General features: G+C 37.3%; 1 protein-coding gene across 2 annotated transcripts in view; it reads left to right on the top strand.

Annotated features, from left to right (window-relative positions):
• Positions 1–20686, top strand: part of RAB3GAP1 (RAB3 GTPase activating protein catalytic subunit 1) — a 113049-nt gene extending 92363 nt beyond the window's left edge. The window contains exons 19-25 of one of the 2 annotated variants that reach the window (XM_032411443.1): positions 125–352; positions 13097–13193; positions 13291–13394; positions 13536–13651; positions 15107–15209; positions 18004–18024; positions 18883–20686. In XM_032411443.1, coding sequence (XP_032267334.1) covers positions 125–352; positions 13097–13193; positions 13291–13394; positions 13536–13651; positions 15107–15209; positions 18004–18024; positions 18883–19119 — 906 coding nt within the window. In that variant the 3' untranslated portion in view covers positions 19120–20686. The remainder of the gene's footprint in view (positions 1–124; positions 353–13096; positions 13194–13290; positions 13395–13535; positions 13652–15106; positions 15210–18003; positions 18025–18882) is intronic. The other variant, XM_032411453.1, reaches the window with a different exon arrangement.
• Positions 20687–23792: the final 3106 nt, after the last annotated feature.

Raw genomic sequence — 23792 nt, 5'->3', positions numbered from 1 at the left:
TGTCATGTATTAGATTTTGTAAAGATTAGATAAGCTTTTTGTGAAAGTATGAATTTGTAAACAGTTTTATCATTACCTGTTGATTTTTATTTGGTTCTGCTGAAATTTTTTTGCCTTATTTTAGGCAGCTAATCCAGGTTGTTTTCTGGAAGATTTTGTGAGGTGGTACTCACCCCGGGATTATATTGAAGAGGAGGTCATTGACGAAAAGGGCAACATGGTTCTGAAAGGAGAACTGAGTGCCCGAATGAAGATTCCAAGCAATATGTGGGTAGAAGCCTGGGAAACAGCTAAGCCAATTCCTGCTAGGAGGCAAAGGAGACTTTTTGATGATACACGGGAAGCAGAAAAGGTAACTGAGGTTTCAGTATCTAATACTGGAAAGCTAACAATTTTTCTAGCATTTTAAAAATTCACTATAATAGATGTGAAATTTTGGACACAACTGAGAAGCAAAGCATTGTAATTTAATGGGCCTTTTATATATCTCCTATTCACATTTAAGATTTTAGAACTAGTTGCAAATAGGCCGGAGAATAAGACATGTATATTTTATATAGAATGCTTACCATTGAACTGTCTTATAGCATATGTCAAAAGCCTTAAAGATGGTCACATCCTTTGACCTAGCAGTTCGTATCAAAAAATTTATTAAGGAAATAATAAGAAATACAGAAATACTAATGTACAAGAATGATGTTCAACAAAGTTTTCTAGTGAAAAGGTAGATACAACAAAGGTTTCCAGAGATAAGGCTTGGTTCAATAAATATGGTATAATCATTTGGTGGACTGCTTTGTAATTATTAAAAAAACATTTAGAGGGGCGCCTGGGTGGCTTAGTCTTTAAGCGTCTGCCTTCGGCTCAGGTCATGATCCCAGGGTCCTGGGATCGAGCCCCACATTGGGCTCCCTGCTCAGCAGGAAGCCTGCTTCTCCCTTTCCCTCTGCCCCTGCTTGTGTTCCCTCTCTCGCTGTGTCTCTCTCTGTCAAATAGATAAATCAAATCTAAATAAATAAATAAATAAATAAATAAACATTTAGAGTTCTGGAGAATAGTGACATACACCTGATAACAAATTGTCCTACACACTCTCCCATAGCTCCCCCGAAACCCCATGAAATTAGTAAGAAAATAAATCTATGCTTTCAGCATTACTAAGATATAGAGACTATAGTGACCTTTGAATTAATTTTCAGTAGAGAAATAAGTCAAATTTCAATGGAGTTCCTAGTGCTGTAAGCCTGTATATAGAGAGTGGGGGCAGGGAGTCTTAAAAAGAAGAGCTGAGGGATATAGAAGACTTAGATGGAGCACAGAGTCACCCCCAGCATGAGAGAACCTGACATTAATACTCAGTGCAAAATACTCAACTTTGTAAATATGGTTTGATAGTTCACAGCACGGCTATAGAGAAGGGGCTTGAAGTGGGCAGGAATAGAAGTGGACACTCGGAGAGACACTGCCTTTGGAAGAACCAGATATATAGAGAAGGAATGATACCCCTTTGAGATAAAGCAATGATGGGAAAAAAGGAATAAGGGGAAAATTAGGGAATCCTGCAGAAATGCAATAGAAATAAGAAATAAGACCGTCACCCTCTCCCCAATCCATTAAAGAAACGTTACAGAAGAGGGCACTTTTAAACTGTGACATGACTAGGATTGGTAAAGAGCAGATCATATCCATACAGAACTACTATAAAAAAGCAGAAACTGCAGATATGATTATTTGAGCTAATAAAAACATTTCCCAGAAAATTGACCATGAAGCAGAAAAAAATTGTAATGTAACACTCTGAAAGGAGTCAGGTGTCCTCAAACCAACATGGGGGATATGAAAAATCATGTTTAATCAGAAATACTAAAGCCAACAGCAAAAATGGACCAAAAAACCCCACAAAGAAATGAAACCACAGCTGGTTTAACTCAGGATAGAAGTAGAAGAATAACAACCATATCAAAAATAAAGACTAAATTACAAAGGGCCCAAAGGAGAACGGAATTACATTTAAATTTAATAAAAGATATCAAGGAAAAGCAGCAAAAACAGCCAAGAGAATGAAAGTGGATGACGAGTAAAAGGAGTTGAAGAGAAACTAGTAGAAATGAAAGATAGGAAAAGTAGGAATAATATTCATTTTATCAGAGTCTTTGAAGAGGAAAAACCAAAACATTGGAACAGAACTAGTATTTGAAACTGTAATCAAGAAAACTTTCTGGAAATAAAAGAAAACCTGAGTTTACATATTGAAAGGGCTCTTTCACTAGATGCAGGGAAAAATGCTCCATAAATAATGAACTCCAAAATACATCATTGTAAACTACTGGAACTTAAATATTTATTTATTTATTTATTTTTAAAGATTTTATTTATTTATTTGAGAGAGAGAGCACAAGGGGTACAGAGGGAGAAGCAGGCTGCCCACTGAGCAGGGAGCCCGATGCAGGGCTCGATCCCAGGACCCCCTGGGGTCATGACCTGAGCCAAAGGCAGACGCTTAACGACTGGGCCACCCAGGTGCCCCAGGAACTTAAATATTTAAAAAAAAAAAGGTTCTCAGGACTTCTAGGCAAAAAGATGAAAATAATTTACAAGGGAGAATTAGATAGGTATCATATTTCTCAAAAGCAAGGCAGCATGGAGCAGCATTTTCAAGAAATGTAAGCAAAAAGTACAAACCAAAGATATATATCCTACCAAGGTATCCAAATAAGGCTCTAAGAAAATTTTCTCTGAGGTTTTACACATAGAAATTTTTGTACACATGCACCCTTTCTGAGGAATCCACTAGAGTTGCCGTGTCTAATAGAACTTTCTACAGTGTTAGAGACATTCTGTAGCTGTGATGTTCGAAATTACAGCCACTGGCCACATATGGCTCTAATGAACACTTGAAATGTGGCTAGTATAACAAAAGAACTGAATTTTAAATGCCTGCATGTGGCTAGGTTCTGCCTTGTTCATATTGAACAACATAGTATAGGAGGATGAACTTGATCCAGCCAAGAGATGACTGGAGAAACGGTGAGCATTTTATTTCATTAATTTTAGAGCTAAGACTAAAACTAGGTGAGGATATGGGTAGACGAAGAAGATGGTAATCAGAGGATAGCATTTAAAATTGTCAGACCAAATTATAAAACACTTAAAGCGAGGGAATTAAGGACAGCATAAAAAGTATTAACCGCAAAAATCTCTACTAGAATAAAAATATAAACCTTCTTAAGTACCTACAGAGTTTTTTAAAAAGCAAAGAACACACTAAATAGAGAAACACACATAGTAACAATCAGTGATCCAGTAATTCCACTGCTGGGTTACCAAAGGAAATGAAATCACTAATTTGAAAAGATGCATGCGCGCGTATGTTTATTGCAGCATTATTTACAACAGCCAAGATATGGAAGCAACCAAAGTGTCTATTGAGAGATGAATGAGTAAAGAAGATGTGATATATCTATCTATCTATCTGTCTATTTACAGTAGAATATTATTCAGCCATGAAGAATGAAATCTTGCCATTTGCAGCAACATGGATGGACCTAGAGAATGTAATGCTGAGTGAAATAAGTTAGTCAGAGAAAGACAAGTACCATATGATTTCACACATAAGTGGAATTTAAGAAACAAAACAAAGAAAAAGGACAAAAAAAAAAAAAGGACTTAAATATAGAGAACAAACTAATGGTTGCCAGATGGAAGATGGGTGTGGGGATGTGAGTGAAATAGATAAAGGGGATTAAGAGTACTTATCTTGATCACTGAGAAGTGGATAGAACTGTTGAATCACTATATCATACACCTGAAACTAATATAACACTGTATATTATGCTTCAAAAAATTAATGAAATAAAAAATAAAATACATAGAGATATGATCAGAATAAGGGTATAACCAAATTATTCCTTTAGTTTTCTGCCAATGCTTAATTACATAATTAAATTTTATTTTATCACACACACAAAAAGGTTACAAAGTAAACAGTGGACAAAGATTTACCAGGTACATGAGAGCAATAAAGAAAGCAGGGGTTATGGTCCTGATACGAAATAAAGTAGAAGTAAAGCAGAAAAGCATTAAATGATGACACAGATATGCTTTATAATCTTAAAGTGGTATTTGACAATGAGGATATAACATTTGTTAATGTTTATACACTAGATAACACAGTAGCCATCTATAAAAATAGGAAGCCACAGGAGATAAGAGAAACAGATTGAAACAGATGTTGAACACATTACTCTTAATACAAGATAGTCAAGTAGACAAAACTAAAGAAAGATCGAAACAAGGTCATAAGGTTGATCTTTTAGATATATCCCAAACATGACACCTTGAGAGTAGAGACTGTACCTTTTTTTCATGTGCACATGGAAAATTCACAAATCTGATAGTATATTAGGGCCCAAAGAGAATATCAGCAGGATTCATAATGGAAATAGAACCAGTACTCTGATCTCTGCAGTAAAACTAGGAATTAAAAATGAAACAACAAAAAACTAGGCCTTCTACCTGGAAATGTAAAAGCCTTATATTAACTCTTGGGTAAAGGAGAAATACTAAGACAAATTTCTGAAAAATAATGAAAACACTATACACCTGAACCTGTAAGATATATTTCAGGAGTGCTCAAAGGAAAATCCATAGACCTAAATACCTCCATCAAGAAAAAAAACAGAAGAATGAAAATTACTGAATTAATAAATTTCTAACTTAAGAAGTTAGAGGAAGAACAAAGTAAAACCAAAAGAAAACGAAAGGAAGGCAGTGATAAAGATAAAAGCAAAGAGTGATAAATAGAGAGCAGAAAAACAGATCAAAGTAATCTGGTTTTATTTTTAAAAAATCAAAATAGACACATGGTTGACTGCTTTAATCACAGAGGGAAAAGCATGCATATACAAAATAAGAAATGACAAAAAGTGCCAATAACTTGATATGGAGGAAATAGTAAAAAAAACAAAAACAACAACCAATACTTTGTATGATTCTGTATATAAATTTGTAAATGAAGATGAAATGGATGATTTCCGAGGAAAATACAGCATATCAAAAATGACTAAAGATAGAAAATCTAAACCGACATTTCCATAGAAGAAATAGACACAGTTGCCAAGAAATGACCCCATAAAAAACCACCAGGCCTAGATGGTTTCACAGTGAATTCATCTAAATGTTGAGAGACCAGATAGTCCCAGTGCTACTTTATTGTTTTGGTACATAGCAGTTGGAGGAAATTTCCCAAAATCTTTTATCAGAAACGTTGACTATAACATTGGTCCCTAAGTCTGATAAAAGTAGCATATAAAAAAAAAGTACAGACCAGTAGTACTTAAGAAATTGAATGCAAAATCCTAAGTGAATATACTCTCACCACTTTAAGAAAATAATACATGTCGACTGAGTACACAATGATTGTTTGGAAATTTACTTATTAACTTCATTAATAGGTTTAAACAGAAAATATATCATTTCCATATATAGTGAAAAAGTCTGATAAAATTTAATACTTATTCCCAATAAAATTGAGAAATAAGAATGGGTAGATATTTTCTTAAAATGAAAAATATAGACCTCAATCCTTTTTTTTGTTTTATTTTATTTTATTATGTTAATCACCATACATTACATCATTAGTTTTTGATGTATAGAGCTCAATCCTAAACACAGCATCTTAATGGGGGGGATCCTAGAGTTATTCTCACTAAGGTCAGGAACAAGGCAATGGTGCCTGTTAACTCCACTTCCATTTAATGTTATTCTGAAGTTATTACCCACTATAATTAGAAAAGAGAAAGCAGAAGCATAGGACTTGAAGAACTTTTTATTTGTAGATGATGTGACAGTATACCTGGAATAATCTAAAGAACCAATGATAAAAGTAATTCATACAGAAGAATTCAGCAAGGCAGCAGGATATAAAGTTAATATATCTAGTAGTATTCATATACACAAATAATAACCATTCTGAAGATGTAAATGACATTTTCTCTTCATTAAAAGAGAAAAAAATGGTAAAATACCTAGAAATAAAGCTAACCAGAAATGTTAGAAATATGAATAAAGAAAGTAGAACTGTCTTGAACAATAGATACTGCTTGTTCTTGGTTAGGAAGTCTCAACATCATTAAGGTCGGTTCTCTTTAAATTAATTTATAAATTTAATGCAGTCCCAATAAAATACCAAAAGTCTTTACTATGGAGCCAGATAAGTTGATACTCAAATTTATTTGGAAAAATAAACATGTAGGCTTAGGACTGAGGGGTTTGGAGAGTGACTGTTAATGGGTTTCTTTTTTGGGTGATGGAAATGTTCTAAAATTGATTGTGGTTTTGGTTGTACAACTATGAATATACCTAAAACCATTGGATTGTATATTTTAAATGGGTAAATTGTTATTTTAAAAAAGCATGCAAGAATAGCTAAGAATAGGGGCGCCTGGGTGGCTCAGTCAGTTGGGCAGCTGCCTTCCGCTCAGGTCATGATCCCAGGGTCCTGGGATTGAGCCTCACATGAGGCTCCCTGCTCGGCGGGAAGCCTGCTTCTCCCTCTCCCACTCCCCCTGCTTGAGTTTCCTCTCTCGCTGTATCTCTCTCTGTCAAATAAATAAATAAATGAATAAATAAATAAATAAAATAAATAAGAGTAGCTAAGAATAGATTGAAAAGAAAGAGCTATGAGGTAGGTGTTTTGGGGGGGGGGAGCGGGGGGGCGGGCAACTAACCCAACTAGATACTAAAACATAGTACATAGCCTCACTATTTAAATAATGTGATAATGGTGCATAGACAGTCCAGTGAAACCGAATAGCAAGTTCATAGATGCATGTAGAAATCTAGTATATGATAAAAATGGCATCTCAAATCACTGGTATAGATGGCCCTTTTACTTTATTTTACTTTATTTTTTAGAGGGCGATGGAGGGGCAGCGGGAGAGGGAGAGAGAGAATCTTAAGCATGCTGTGCATGGAGCTGGACTCGGGGCTTGACGATGGGCTTAATCTCACAACCCTGAGATCATGCATGACCTGAGCCAAAATCAAGAGTTGGACACTTACCTGACTGAGCCACCCAGGCTCCCCTAGGTGACCCTTTTAATAAATTGTTTTGGGATAACTGAATAACCATTTGGCAAAAAATGAACTTAGATCTGTTTCTCATACCACACACAAGAATGGACTGAAAAAAAGCCAGAAGACAAACGATAAACTGAGAAATATTTGTATACTGGGAGAAATATATGTATTACAGTTAAAGGGCCAAAATACTCTAGAAATATGGGCAAGAGGTCTGAGGAGATAGCTCATCCCCAAAAAAGATAATTACCCTTAAACTTTTCAAAAGATGTTCAACTTTATTCATAATAAGAGAAATGCAAATTAAAAAACTTCACTGAGATAACATTTATCACACATCACATTGGTGAAAATTTAACAGCTTAATTAATACTCAATGAGGCCCTGAGGCAACAGCTCTCATACATTACTGGTGAGAGCCAGGATGATACAATCCCCATGTGGGGAGGAACTTGGCAGTATTTAATAAAATTTACATACGCATTTACCCTTTCACTCCAAAAGCAATCCCACTTCTAGGAATTTGCACTAATATTTTCAACAGTACAAAAATAAAGATGCACTAAGTTGTTCATTGCTGCATTAATTGTAATTAGAAAATAGTGGAAACTCTCTGTATGCCCAAACTTAGGAGCTTTATTGAAGACTGGTTTATCTACATAACTGAGGACTAGACAGCTGTTAAAAAAATGAGGAAAATATCTATTAAATGATAGCAATTTCTAGGATGTTTTTAAGAGAAAAGTAAAGTGCAAATGAATATATATAGTATGCTTCATTTTGTGTAAAAAAGGGAGATTAAGAAAACATGTCTATTGATCGTCATAAAAAGAAATTTATCTTCACAAACAGAGAACACTGAAATTAGTTACCCAGAATGGTTGAAAAGGGAGGAAAAAATAGGAGTAAAAGGAATATGGGAGGGAATGACATTTAGGAAAGAGTATACTTTCTGTATACTTTTGACTTCTGGAAAAATGTTAATTGTCTACATATTCAAAAATTAAAATAAATCAACAAGAATGGAAAGAGGGGAAATGACCAAAACTGAAAGCAAGCTGAGATAAATTAGTTCAGGTATATATATATATTTTTTTAAGATTTTGTCAGAGAGAGAGAGCACAGCAGGGGGATCGGCAGGCAGAGCCGGCAGAGGGAGAAGCAGGCTCCCCGCTGAGCAAGGAGCCCGATGGGGGGCTCAATCCCAGGACCCTGGGATCATGACCTGAGCCGAAGGCAGACACTTAACCACCTGTCCAGGTGTATTTTAAATGAATAACATAACCACACTGAAATGGGGTCGGAGTTAGGAGGAGGATCTAATTCAGTAATATATGATCACATAAAATATGTTTGACTGTATACCCCCAGGTATGGGGAGAGGTGGGAGAGCACTGCAAACAAATCCTAAACTCTATTTTCTAGATTTGTTTTTTGTAGTGGTGTTGGGTAAGCAATTCTGAAACTTCTAGGTGGATTATTGTTTGATTAAATGAGTAATTAAATGTGTTGGTGTTGTTGGAAGCCAGAATTCTCACTGTAGAAGTCAGATACAAACATGGAATTGAGGAAAGCAAGGAAGACCAAATGGCAGTGCATTGGAAATGGCAGTATTGGTGTGGACCCATAGGTTTCTAAAGTATGGATAGATAATGTGGGTATGTACATAGGCATAATAATATATATTTCCTAGCTTTTTTCTGAAGGGGTCTAGAAACAGTGACATCTCAGTAGCAGTGAACACACATATATATTGATTTCTAGAACATTCCTCATTAAAAGGGACCATGCTTTCCTCAGAGAAATGGCTGATTTCAGAATTGGGACAAGGAAGGTATGAGTGTGGAACATTATATGTTGCCAGAAAATAAGGAACTGCTTAAAAGAAGATAGGGGTATATCATAAGGAGGTAGTTTGAAGGGACTCTTAATTGCCAAATCTGGACAATTTGAATGGCAAATAACTAAGGACAGTAATGAATTCTACACTATTGGGAAAAAATCGGAACCCATGGGTCCACATTGACAATTTGCAGATAAAGAAATGGGAGAGAAGGGAGGCGTTTCAGCTCAAAGATGACCAATAAATATGGAGGATATGCTGGAGTAGGAAACTCTTCATTTTACGACCATATTCATAGTAAAGATTGGTTCAGGTGAGAATCATCAGTAGATGTCTAGGTGGAAATCTGGGTGAAGAGCATCATACTTGCATGATTTTAAAGTGTCTCTCCAAGACAACTGGAGAATTGCAAGGAAATAATAACTATGTAGTAGAGAAATGGGGCAATACCTTGAATGGATGGTCAAAACTAATATTACTAATAAGGGATAGATGCAGATTGTCTGCATTGAGATGTGATACTCTGAAGGATCCAACAGCACTTATGCACTGACCCATGAGTACATATTCTGCATCTAAACATGAGGAAGCATTAGGTAAACCCCAAATGAGAAACATTCTGTTCTAAAAAAGAGCTGAAAAAAAAACCAATCCACAGCACAGAATTCTAGGAGTATATTAAAGGGACACAGGAATCAATTGAAACATTACCCAGTGGCCAATACTAGAACAGTATGAGCAACAAAATAAAGTACCGTTGGACTGTAACTCAAAGTATAAAATAGACATCCTTGAGTCTATACTGTTACAAATAAATGATTGAATAAATTGGCGAGAAGAAACAAATCGATGCAGAAGAACTTCAAACCTGCTCTGCCCACAAGGAGATGGAGCAGAACTCCTCACTGTGTAAGCATGGACTGTGCATAGTGACTTCCTTCCAAAGAGTGCAGTATGGAAATTGGGGAAAATGAGTAACCTTACAGTACAGAAACCAGACAAATACTGTCTTAGCCAGGTGAGCAAGGTTAGCAACATGGATAAGTCAATATTGATGAGTTTCATGTACTCTTGATATGAGGTGATGAAAGTACCACTTTATAACTCTCTCATCTTTTCCCCAAAATTCCTAACCCCAGTTTGACCATGAGAAAAACATTGAGTTCCAGTTGAGGCACCTTTTACAAAATACCTGACAAGAATTCCTTAAAACTGTCAAAGTCAGGGGCACCTGGGTGGCTCAGTTGGTTAAGCGCCCAAATCTTGATTTTTGCTCAGGTCATGATCTCAGGGTCCCTGTGTTGAGCTCCACACTCACTTTTTCTCTCTCTTAAATAAATGAATAAATAAAATCTCAAAAAAAAAAAAAACCTGTCAAGGTCAGTAAACACAAGGAAAAGTCTAAGAAAGTGTCACATGTGAGGGGAGCCTAGAAATAGGACTACTAAATATAATGTGGTATCCTGGTTGGGATCCTGGAATAGGAAAAGGACATTAAATAAAAACTGAGGAGAGTGAATATACAGATATTGACAGGATGATTCATAATAGCAAAAAAGTGAAACCAAGCTAAATATCGATCAACTGATGAATGGATAAGTAAAGCACGGCATATTCATACAATGAAATATTATTAAGCCATAAAAATAAATGAAGTTCTGATACATGGTATACCACAAAGGAACCTTAAAAGTATTATGTTAAGTGAAAGAAACCAGAAATAGAAGGCTACATGTAACATGATACCATTTATATGAAATACCAGAATAGGCAAATTCATGAAGACAGAAAGTTAGTTTAGTAGTTACCAGGGGCTAGGAGCTGGGAGAAATGAGGGAGTGACTGCTGTCGGGTAATGGGTTTCTTCTTGGTGTGATTAAAATGTTCTGCAATTAGATAATGGTGATGTTGTATAACTTGTAAGTATGCTAAAGACCACTGAAGTGTATATTTTAAAGTGGTGAATTTTATGGTATGTAAATTGTATCTAAATTTTTTTAAATTAAGAAAATATGAATAAAGCATGGAATTCAGTTATTCAGAAAGGGGAGGGGAGGGCACTGTACTCAAAATATCCGTGTTATAAAAGACAGACTGGAAAACTTCCAGATTTGTTGTGATTAAAGAAGTATGAAAACTAAATGCTGTGTATGATCTTTAACTAGATCCTGTATGGTGGTGGGAAAAGGTTATAAAAATCATTATTTGGTCTATTGATGAAATTGTAATAAGGGAAAGTAGGCTACATTAAAAGTATTTGATCAGTGTTAAAGGTAGTTTATATAATCACAATAGTTTGTCTTTTGATTATATAAGAAAACATTCTTAATTTCAGGAAATACACACTGAGATCTTTGGGGGTAAAAGGACATGGTGTATGTAACTTGCTCTCACATTACTCAGAAAAAAATGTATGTGTGTAATATATCGTATGCACATACAGAGGAAAGAGATGGGTGTGATTAAATGAGGTAAAAGGTGAGTCTAGGCAAAGGGTATAGATATATTTTGTCTTCTTGCAAATTTGTTTGGTTTTAAGTTAAGGAAAACCAAAGTTGAATAGTAAGTGTTAGCAAAGATGTACAACACTGGGAACTATTATTACTCTAGATAAGGATGTAACTCTTTTGAAACACTTTGTAAAATAATTTGGAATATGACTTCAATACAAAAAAATAATTGTTTGGCATTATCTTGTATATATCCAGTTCTGTTTTTCGGTATATGCCCTCAAGAAATTCCCCTACATGTACTCCAGGAAACATACCCAATAATAAAACAGGGACCTTATTTGTAATAGCCAAAAATGGGGGGGCGGGGGGTTGTCCATCAGTGGAGGAACATTTTAATATAGAGTGAAAATGAATAAACTACAGTATGTATCAACATATGCATCTCTAAAAGAATGCTGTATACAAGTCACTGAGGGTCGGAACCAGAAACATTCCATTTATATAAAGATTCAGGGCAGACCAAACTAAGCAATACATTGTTTGGGGCTATACACATATGTGAGAAAACTATGTCGACAAGCAAAAGAATGATTAGTAGTCACTTACTGATGGTGGGGTGTGTGAGGGAGGGAGACTTGATCAGGGAGGCACACGGGGATTTGGAAAGTGCTGGTGATGTTCTGTTTCTTAAGCTGGTTGGTGGTGTGTAAACAAGTGTTCATGTTGTCTTTAAGTTATTTATTAATACTCTGGTATGTGTATTTCTTAATTAAAGAAAATTATCAAACCACACAAAATTCTGCAAGCCAAAAAGTAAAGGTTATAAGTCATTAAATGAACAAAGCAAGTTATAAAATAGTATGTATATTACAGTTTTTTGTTAAGAAATTGAATATGCCTATATCTTTGTGTTTAAATGGACATAGAAATAAGCCTGAGAAGATAAACACAAAAATGTGTTGCTTCTTAGGAAGTAGGATTTCTGGAGAGTTTTTGCATTATACTCTGTGTATGTATGTATGCATTCATTCGTTCATTCATTCATTTCAGAGATCTGTGAGCATTTATCATCCAGGTTCACGTAATGAGATTAGATTTCTTTTATCTTTACTGCTGTTGAATAAGGAGCTTAAAGGTAGGGTCCATGTGTTATACATAACTTCTCTGTATTTTTTTAATTAGAACAATAATAAAACAATTTGCATTTTGGATAAACGATAAACCAGAAAATTAGTGGAAGGTCTCCATCAATGTTTAGAAATGTTAAGTGAGTAAAGCAGGTTACAAAACAGTATTTTACATACTTAATATTCATTTACCTAATATCTGTGTTCAGTATCTTAAAAAATCCCAGAATGAGAATCTTCCACCATTAACAATTGTTATCTCTCGGTGGTATAATTTACAGATGGTTCTTGTTTTCTTTGTATTTTCCTAATTTGCATGTATTACATACTGGAAAGAAGAACAAAATTGCATAGTCACCACTATAAAATTCTAAAATCCTTATTAGTTTTCAGTAACGTTATTCTTACTATTGTGGGTAGTAGCTACTTACCTGGATGAGTAGGGCAAAGTACCAAGAGAAGAGAGCTCTTCTCAACTCTTGTTATAGATGTGAGTTCAGTGGTGCAGAGGATTTTTTTTCTTCGTTCATAAATGGCTACTTTATTCTTTGACAGCTCCATTGATCATTCATGTAACTTTGTGCCTCCTTCAGGTGCTGCACTATTTGGCGGTACAGAAACCTGCAGACCTCGCTCGGCACCTGTTACCTTGTGTAATTCACGCAGCTGTACTCAAGGTAAAGGAAGAAGGTAAGTGTCTTATTTGGTTAGTCATTAGTTCATTTCTAAAATGAAAGTATATTTTGCCTGACTTATTTAATGATGGCTTTGATCTTCTTAAAAATAGAAAATCTGGAAAACATTTCTTCAGTTAAGAAGATTATAAAGCAGATAATAACCCATTCCAGTAAAGTTTTGCACTTCCCCAATCCAGAAGACAAGAAATTGGAAGTAAGTTTGCTATGGTGTCAGGATCTTGCCAAATGTTCTCACTAGTTGGCACTGATTATTTTAAAGATACATTTTTTTAAAAGGCTGCCTTTTTTTTTTTTGCTGTTTTCCAATGTATGTCTCTCTCTTTTCCACTGTTAGGAAATCATCCATCAAATTACTAATGTAGAAGCTATAATTGCCAGAGCCCGCTCACTGAAAGCCAAGTTTGGAACTGAGAAATGTGAACAAGAGGAGGAAAAAGAAGATCTTGAAAGGTAATTGATATTTGAGTAACTTTTGTCTGCAGTAGGAAAAGCCACCACTCTCTTTAGAACATTTTAATAGAATACTGAGATTCTTTTGTGGTACCCTATTTTATTTGTCAGTATGAGTCCCTGCCATTTTTGCCTGTGGTACTTGAAAGAACAATGTTATTTTAATTGTGATAAAGTATTTCCAAATTTGTTACTTCAGCAACTTGAATTTATCATAACTTTAAATTCTTCATCAGCCTTTTCAGAAATGAAATGTCATTATTGATGCTAAATAATTAAGATAATATGACAAGCATGTGCTATAGCTCTTAACAAGTTCTTGTTAGAATTTTATATCTTGTGTTGAGTGAAATTTTCTCCTAGGCTTCTTTGCTCTTGAAAACTCCTTCCTTTTTAAATGAGAAGAATAAGTACTAATCAAGGGAATCGTTTCTGAAATAGCAGTATGAATTAGTGGTGCATGCGTGGTGCTTTGACCCTGATAGCTGTACATACATTCTCTGGGATGTACTTGGAGGTGTAGTGTTTCTAGCACATAATGGCACAGTTGAGGCTTTGCCCAGAAAAATGTGTATTTTAAGCACACATGCATGCACACACACATACACACCCACTTTAAAAGAACAAATAATGAGAGATATGGATTATTGCTTTGCTGTATATGTATAAATTGGTTTTTGTTGTCCAGAAATACTTTGTTTTGTTTTTAAGATTTTATTTATTCATTTACTTTAGAGAGAGAGAGAGAGAGAGAAAGCATGAGCAGGGGTAGGGGCAGAGGCAAAGAATCTTAAGCAGACTCCTTACACAGAGCAGAGCCAAATGTGGGGCTCGGTCTCATGACCCTGAGATCATGACCTGAGCTAAAACCAGGAGTCGGATGCTTAACTTGACTGAGCCAATCAGGCATCCCCCAAAATACTGTTTTAATCTTTTATTTACTGTAGTATTTTCTAAGCTCCTAGTCTGAAAGAAATAGACTCAATATTTCTTTTTACCCTTTGACAGAGGTGAGGTTTTTTTTTTTTTTTCTTTTTAGATTTATTTATTTATTTGAGAGAGAGGGGCGTGAGAGTAGGGTAGGGGCAGAGGGAGAGAATATCCAAGCAGATTCCCACTGAATGCAGAGTCCAACACAGGGCTCGATCTCATGACCCTAAAGTCATGACCTGAGCTGAAATCAAGAGTCCAGCATTTAACCAACTGAGCCCCACCCAGCCATCCCCAGATATGAGATTTTTAGGAAAATTTTATGAAAACAGTTGAAAGGCAGTAAGATTGTCATTTGAGTCTATTTTAATTCCAAATGTCCCTCTGTTATAAAAGTTCCACTCTAGCCTTAGTAGGTTTAGCCAGTATGGTTTGAGAGTCTGTCTACAGAATTAATTTGGGAGGACTGGCACAGTGTGAACTGAGCAGCTCGCTTTCTGTCCTTTCATTACCTTTCTCCCCCAGGTTTGTGAGTTGCCTTTTGGAGCAGCCTGAAGTGTTAGTCGTGGGTGCAGGAAGAGGCCATGCTGGCAGAATCATTCACAAGCTGTTCGTGAATGCTCACAGGGTATGTGAATTCCCTTACTGACTGATCCTGATCTCTTCAGACCTCTCCTCAGGAAGATGCTGTTTTGATTCCCACACTTGGCTGGTTATATAGCTGCTGAGTGTAAGTCTGGGCATTGGGTTTGAACATTAAAAAAAAAACAATGACTTTCAACAGTGACTTTTGAGTCTTTGAAATCCATTTGCTTTCTTACATGTTTAAGTAAAATAATAAGTATATTTTAGGATATAAATTTCCAGACCCAGAAGGGTCTGAAATCCATTGTTCCAGAATCTAATAGGGACTCGGTGTTAGCAATGGCCAGTGCTGTGCGGTAGGAAAAAATGTTGACTACTTTCATATTAGAATAGAGTTCAGTTTTACCAATTTTAAACTCCATGTACTACAAATGGATTCACAGTTTCATTTGTGAAGTTTGTCTATTTTTGTCATGGTGCATTGATCTAAGGAAGAGCAAGATTTCAGATGTTTAGGACTATGGAAACAGGCTTTAGCACAGAAAGAAAGCCCAGTTTGAATAATTATCTTTGCCATTACCTCTGCTACTGAAAGTAAAGGCTCAAAAGATATGTAGTACTTTCTGACATTCTGAAACTCTTAAAATTTGAATTTTTATGGAGGTGATGCTAGTTATACTTTGTGTGGATACTTTCTGTACTGATCTTGTTTACTGGTTAAGAGGATTTTCATGTCAGCACTCATTATGTGAAAGATTATGATAAAAATATTATAGAGTGTAATACAGACAGTCTCTGACTTACAATAATTTGACTTAGGATTTTCAACTTTATGATGGAGGAAAAAAATATGTATTCAGTAGAAACCATACTTTGAATTTTGAATTTTGATCTTTTTTTGGGCTGGCGGTATATGCAGCATAATCTTCTCATGGTGCTGGGCAGGGGCAGATCCCTGTCAGCTATGAGACCCCAAGGGCAGACAGCCAATATACTTACAACTACTCTACCCCAAAAACCATTCTGTTTCTCACTGTCAGTACGGTATTTAATAAATTACATGAGATAGTCAACACTTTATTATAAAATAAGCTTTGTGTTAGATGATTTTGCCCAACTGTAGGCTTAAGTGAATGTTCTGAGCTCAGGTAAGGTAGGCCAGGCTGAGCTGTGATGTTTGGTAGGCTAGGTGTAGGAAATGTATTTTCAACTTAGGATATTTTCAACTTAGGATGGGTTTATTGGGATATAACACAATTGTAAGTAAAGGAAGATATATAAGTACAAGGGTGCCCTTTACCTGGAACTGTGATGACTCTAGAATGACCCACTTTTGAAAGTGTAATTCTCAGAATCAAATAAGAATTTTCATGGGTTTACATATGAAATAAAAACTGTATAATCTCCTTTGAGTCTGTCTGGAGTATTATCTAGTTAATATATTCAGTTTCACAGCCAAATGTACTGACCTGAATTTTTAGCAAGAATTGAAACCTGTGATTATTTATGGGATTGTTCCCTAACTTTAAGAATTTCAAGTTAAAAACCAAGTATTTTATTTCCTTATAAATTAGAGTTCTAGAAAACAATAGATGCTTACTTTGATTTGTTTTTGTCTTTGGCATGAAATCAGGAACCAAGTTTGTTTTTTGCATCCTATATCTTTCACTAGCTCACTAGCCAAAAGCTAACAACCACATTTCCTTGTCACCACCAATATGAATTTTCCTCCTATTGCTGATATTCTTTCCTCTGTCCTCACTTTTAAAAAACTTGTGTGTTAAGAGGACTTGAAATCTCAAGCATTTTTATTTTTAATGCTGAGAGTATTACTTGTGAATATTTAAGCAAAATTATATTTTCCAGAATGGAAATAGCTCCCCTCTGCCCCCCAGAATGGGAATAGCTCCCCCCACCCCCTAGAAGGCTTATTGTAAAATGTAGGATAATACAGAAAATATAAAGTAAAACTTAATCACATTAATCTCACTACCCTCTGATGATCACTGTCAACATTTGACATGTAGTATATATAAATACATATATATTTTAGAAAAACAGGATTATATTCCGTGATTTACTTTGTTATTGTGTTCCACTTAATTATCTTATTACATTAATAAATACAGGAGTGTATCATCTTTTCAGTGGCCTTGAATAGCTAATACCCTTTAAGGGGTGAAATTGTACATTTTTCCTGCGTTATGTAATTGTAGAAGATTTCAAACTTTCAAACCTTGTAGGGAATGTTTTTAGGGAATTGGCAGACTTTAATCCATAAAACAAGCACCTGGTTGGTACATTTTTGAACTCAAACCTTAAGTGTCTGGTTGATGTAAACCATTAAAGTATATGTAACTTTTCATAATTAACTGATACTTTATATCAGTTTTACTAATCAAGATTTTCACTTTTTTTAGAAAGTAATGAAATTTCAGTGAGAATTTTGTATAGCATACAGCAGTTTTACATATTTAGAACTCTTTGTTTAAACTTCATCATGATTACATGTGTCAGTGGTGTATTCCAGTGGAATTCAGCAAATAAACCACAGATTGGATTTTGCTTCAGTTTTATCAGTTTTGCCCATTAAATGACACTGTATGTTGCCTGTTGAACCATCAGATGCATGAGAAGTAGGATATGTCTGCTCAATTTAACAGCTAGGTGTGTTTTATGTGGTGTGTGTCTGTCTTGATATTCTTTTGATAGGATCCTGTTCCTTAATGTAGTGCATGCCATCTCTGAAATGATCTTGAAATCTCTTGTCTAGCCCTTTTTAAACCATCTTGCTTGTTTCCTTTTCATCACTGTTTCTTTTCTCACCTTTTCTCAAGCTGACTGAATCTTCTGATGAGGTAACAAAATAGCCTTTGTCCCTCATAGTTCCTTGTTCCTTCCCATCCCTCTAACTTCATAAGGTCATTAAGACTAACCACCTCTTTAACAGTCTGGATTTGGCATACCTTTCATGCTGATGTTTAGTATAACATGATTTCATATTTCCATTACCAAAACAGTACTTTTTTTTTCTAAATCGATGGTATTGTGAAAGAAATCTAATAATCAGAGAAATGAAAGAAGTATAGTGATCAAGGTTAAAATGAAGGCTCTAATTGAATGTTTTTTATGCAATTTTAATGCAAAAAAATAGATGCCTTTAATATTGAGAACTTCTCTTTTGTGGCCATTGCTACATTACATGGACCTCTATCATTTCTTTATCACCTTAGCTGCTCAGCAAACAAAGCCAATGTCCCCAGTTTTAATTTGGCAAATGAACTTTAAAAAGAAATGAAAGAGTGGAGATAAAAACCATCTTTCCAGACTCTGGGGGAGAAGCAGCTCCTTACTGGACTGAGGACATCAGACTTGAACGTGTGTTGTTGCTAGAAGAAATGTGTAGAAACCAGTGCTACATTTTCCCTCTTCAGATGTCGGAATATGGCCCTTACTTTTCAAAGCAGATTGCCTGGCAGTCATTATCTCTTTTGTCTCTGTCACCAATTTATTTGTAATCTCTGGCTGCTCATGCAGTGTTTCAAGCTTCTTGCTTTTTCTGTTGGTTTTTGAGGAATCATAACATGGCTGACTGCATTACTGAGTAACGTAGAACATTTTTTTATATATTTGTCATGTTTATTCATCTGTCCTTCAAAATGATCTAAGTTTAGCCTTGGACTTGCTCTTGAATTTAGCATTTGATTCTGTTCAAGGCTGCAGCCATGGCTCCACCGGAGGAGGAACTGAAGCGAATGGGCTCTCCAGAAGAGAGAAGGCAGAACTCCGTGTCAGACTTCCCACCCCCTGCTGGCCGGGAACTCATTTTGCGCACCACCGTGCCACGCCCGGCTCCGTACTCCCGGGCTCTGCCTCAGCGCTTGTACAGTGTTCTCACCAAAGAGGATTTCAGACTTGCAGGTGCCTTTTCATCAGATACCTCCTTCTTCTAATTCTTCTAGAGCCGCCTCATTTATGGCTTCAGAGACCATGCTGACCCCTTCTGAGGGAGGGAGGTTGTGCCAGTCAGAACTTGAGAGGCTGTGAAGAGGACCTGTCCAGTCCAATGATCAGGAATCATACCAGCATCTGAAAGACTTTCCAGCACCATGCTTGGGCTCTGTTGTATCTTGGTTGGGTCAGAGAGAATGGGCTTGAGCTGTTGAAAGATTTGTTTCTCCAAAGAAATGGCCCTTGTTTGACCAGGGGTCAGGGGCAGGAGGTGGGGGATGTGCAGGGACCAGAAGAACAGCAGGAGCTCTCTGTACTCGCTCCAGTGGGATTGTGCTCATTTATTCTTTCCCGTGACTATCCCGTAGGCTATTGCCTTGCATTCATAGTCTGTGCAAACACACTTGTTATATTTGTTAGTATCAGGTATGCAAGACAGAGTGTCTGTTAATTGAGATTTCTGGATATTTTGGTGGTAGCTGCTTTTCCCAGAATCTGTGTTTTTGAAATACTAAATGACATTCTGTTTATTCAATCATCTAGTGGCCATCTTGATTGTACTAATTAACTTTTGATGAGTATTTTGAATATTCTAGGAGAAAACTCAGAATTTCACATAGTTTATGTGTTTTTCCATGTAACTATGATCTAAATGTATTCCTTCTGATAAAACTATGTATTAAATGTCACTGCAAATTAGTTTTGTATCTTATCTTGTAAGGTTTGTTTCTCTTACTTTGTTTTTGGTTGCCAGTAAGATACCACCCTGCAAACTGTTCTCTTCTCCTGCTGTACAGCATGCATTCCTTTTTTTGTGATTGCCGGCTAGATACTATATTTAATGGAGTAGAGATGAGCACATGCTACAAATATAGCTTTGGAACATAGAGATTATCATGCACTTAGTATAATTTGGTGTATGTGCTAATGTAATGAATACAAGATTATTTCAGTGAACTGTTTTGCTTTTGTGTTTTAGCTAAAATGAAAATAATTGATGCAGATATATAGCACCCAGCATAAGGATAAAAGCAGCATATTTCTAGTTATGTGGTGATCAAGATTTATTAAATCTGTATTGCTATATGGCCTCTGTTCAGTAATCTGAAGTCTATTTTTAGGCCTAAAATTCTCATTTTAATCCAAAGCAAAAAATGGTTATACTGAAGCATAGACCTTGCCTATGTAATTTAAAGAATTAAAAGAGCTGTGTAAACCCTATTATATTATTTTTGTAAAAAAAAAAAAAAGTGTGTGTGTACATATATATGTATATATGCACATATATACGTATATATGTATATATGAAGTAGGGGAGCCCTGGTTGGTGACCTCCCAGCCTTCACAGTGCTTCTCTCTGAGATGCTGGACTTGATTGCTGCTGGTAAACCATACAGATGCAGGCCTGAGTACTGAGCGCTGTACCAAGTAGAAAATGTATCCTTCAAGGACAGGATTTGTCTGCTTTCCAATGAGGAAGTTAATAGCAAAGAAACGTTTTTCAAAGAGAAGTTGGACTTTAAAATAGCATTGTGAATCTAATAAAAAGGAAAGTCTTGCTTTCTCTGACTACTTGTCTTTTCTCTCCTCTGGTGTGCACTTTGGTCTTATTTCAGTTAGTTTAATTCTGTCTCACATCTTCTTAAATATTTGCAGCCTGCTGAGTCTTGCAGGGGTCTCAGAGAACACTCTTTGTGCCTTCTCTTTTAGTGGCAGTTACCCCAGTTTACTTTTATTATAGCTGTGTGTTGGTTTATTTCACAGATACTAAGTACCTACTTTATATCAGGTACTGTACTAGGCGGTAAAGATAAAACAGACACCACAACACTCCCTCCTTTTCAGTGACCTTTCTGTCGTGTAGGGAGGGTTGATGTTACATTGCCGTAAAATGGTGAGTACAGTCAACTCATCTGAATGAATTGGAAGTCCAACATTTATTGTATAAATGCATTCATTCATTCAGTGGCAACAGAGTAATACATGCAATATTAGTGAAGAGACTAATGTGTGTAATAATAAGGTGTTATGCCTGAGGTTTTTCACTCAGGCTTTAGGGATCAGGAAAATCTTCTTAGAGGTAATTTCTAGATTGAGACCAGAAGATGAGTAGGAGCTGATAAAGGGTTAGGGAAGTAGAGTAAATTGCTTGCAAAGAACTACATCCCGTACACTTGCTGATAATTTATTGTGATTTTGCTGCCCCTCCCTTGAAGTGTGGTTTACTTTGTATATTTGGACATTATTTGTCTTCCAATCTGGACTTAGCCATGCCTCTTCGGTCACTGGAGTATTAGCAAGTGTGACACAGGTGGAGACTTGAAAAGTACTTGCACCTTGGGGCTTGGACAAATGTGCATTTGTCCAACTTCCTTTCCTCCACTCTCTTCCCTTCATTTACTCTAACCACACTGACCTTTCATCTGTGTCTTCAACTTCCCACGTTTCCTCACACCTCAGGGCTTTACATTTGCTATTCCCTGTCTGGAACCATCTCCCAGATTCTCACAAGGCCCGTTTGCTCACTTCCTTCAGGTCTCTGCTCAGATAAAAGGTGAGCAGATCAGGTGTATATTTTCAAAGCAGAATGCATGGATTTTGCTGATGGAATGCATGAGGGTAGGACAAAGTCAAGGATGACTTGAAGGTTTGGGGCCTGAGTAACTGAGTGAATGATGCTGTCATTTACTCAGGTGGGGAAGACTGAGGGAAGAGCATTTTGGGGGATGATGTAAGGTTCTGAGTTAGGATGTGTTAATTTGAGAGAGCATTTAGATACCTGTGGTGTAGCCAGCCTTTAAGATGGCCCCCACTGATCCCTGCCTCCTGGTATTCATACCCTTGTGTAGTCCCCACCCTCCCACATTTTGACCAGTGAACATGGAGAAAGTGTTGATATGTCACTTCCAAGATTAGGTTATAAAAGATGTTGCAACTTCTGGCTGCTTGTTCTCGTGTGCATGCTCTCTCTCTGTCCCTCTCATCACTTGCTCTGGGGGAAGTCAACTTCCATGCCAGAAACAACCCTAAGGAGAGGCCCACATGGTGAGGAATTGAGGGCTTCTGCCAACAGCCTTGTGGGTGAGCTTGGAAGTGGATTCTCCTCAGTCTCAGAAGACTGCAGCCTCCTGAGGCACCCAAGCCGGAAGTACCCAGCTGCACTGCTCCTGGATTGCGGACCCTCAGAAATTGGGGTGAGGTAATGTTTTTATTTTAAACTAAGTTTGGAGACAGTTTGTTTCACAGCAAAATAACAAAGTACCCAAGTGATTAAGTCAGTTTGGGGTTTCAGGAAAAGGTTAGAACTTGTGCAGTAAACAGAAATTTCAGTGTAGATAGTACTTAGGCAGAGACAGTAGGAGAGCCCTGCGGAGTAAGTACAGTGGGAAGAGAAGGTCTGGAGATTGACCAGAGATCAGGAAGAGGAGGAGGACTGCCAGAGGAGACTCAGGAGGAGCAGGCGCTAGGTGGAAAGACAACCCTTCAGTGTGATGTTTCAGAACCTAGGAAGGAAAATATTTGAAGGAGGTGGGAGTTGATTAACTGTGTCAGATGCTACTGAGATGTCAAGTAAGACAAGAGCTCAGGACTGACTGTTACAACTGCGTGCAGAAAGGAAACACAGTTCTCACTGGGAAAGAGCAGGGAAGTGGCAGGCTGGAGGGAGGCTGGTGCACCTCTGCCCAAGCCAAGTGGGGTTGTGCTTGCCGCACACTGTTCATCGCCAGGGGCCTCTGGGGTAGGGCAAGAGCATGAAGCCACTGTTCCGAGCCAATCACACCCCTCTTCCCTGCCCCACCACTGCCTGCTCCTTCTGGGCACACGGGGTGATGGATAGGGCTTGGCACTCCACACACCCTGAATGGATGAGCACCTCTTGATGGCAAGGGAGGCCCCACTATTGTGTTTGAATCTTCTGGACTCTAATTTTTGGCCATCGGGCACCATGAAAGCAGAATATTTCAGATTATGAGCCTCTGGAAGCCAGAGCAGTGCTGCCGGCATTTCTTTAGCTCTGAGAAGTGGGGCATGGCATCAGCCTATATAAATGGGCGTGGCTAATTCTTGAACTACAGAATAAAGCTAGTTCATCTTAGCATGCCTTCTTTGCCAGCAGTTTCCCCCTGGTGGCCTGTGATGTCTGACAGGTGGTTGTGGATAAACCTGCCTCAAATGAACAGTCTCATCTGTCGCAGGGAGCCTTCCTGGGGTGAGCTTACCAGTCAAAGAAGGCGGCTGAACAAAAGGCCCCTACTTGGCCCCTAGTCTTGTGGGCCAGTCTCTGACTGGTCTGTGGCAGCACTCCTCTTGTCCCCTCTGCGTGGCCCTCCTCGGCAGCAGGGGCCTCTGGCAGCTCTTGGCACACATACCCCTGATGCTTTCCAGCTGGATGAGCCTTTTTAAGGAAACTACATTTCTTCCCTCTCCGGTTGATAAACAGGTAGATTTTCTCCCCAGGTAAAACCATGATGGGCTGTCCTTTGTTTGGGTTTGCAGGTTTGTCTTCCTCTTGTCCCAGAATAAGGTGGATGAATAGCCTGTGAGGGAGACCTGTTGGGCTGGGCTGGCTCATGCTGGAGGAGCTGCTTGCCGGGTTCAAAGCTGGTGAGTTGATTATCTGCAGTACCTAAGCTTGTGATAAAAAGTACTCCCCGGGGAAGGAAACCAGAATGAG

This window comes from Phoca vitulina, unplaced genomic scaffold (genome assembly GCF_004348235.1).
Source record: "Phoca vitulina isolate PV1807 unplaced genomic scaffold, GSC_HSeal_1.0 scaffold1, whole genome shotgun sequence".
Taxonomy (NCBI): domain Eukaryota; kingdom Metazoa; phylum Chordata; class Mammalia; order Carnivora; family Phocidae; genus Phoca; species Phoca vitulina.
This window is presented reverse-complemented; position numbering and strand designations above follow the sequence as displayed.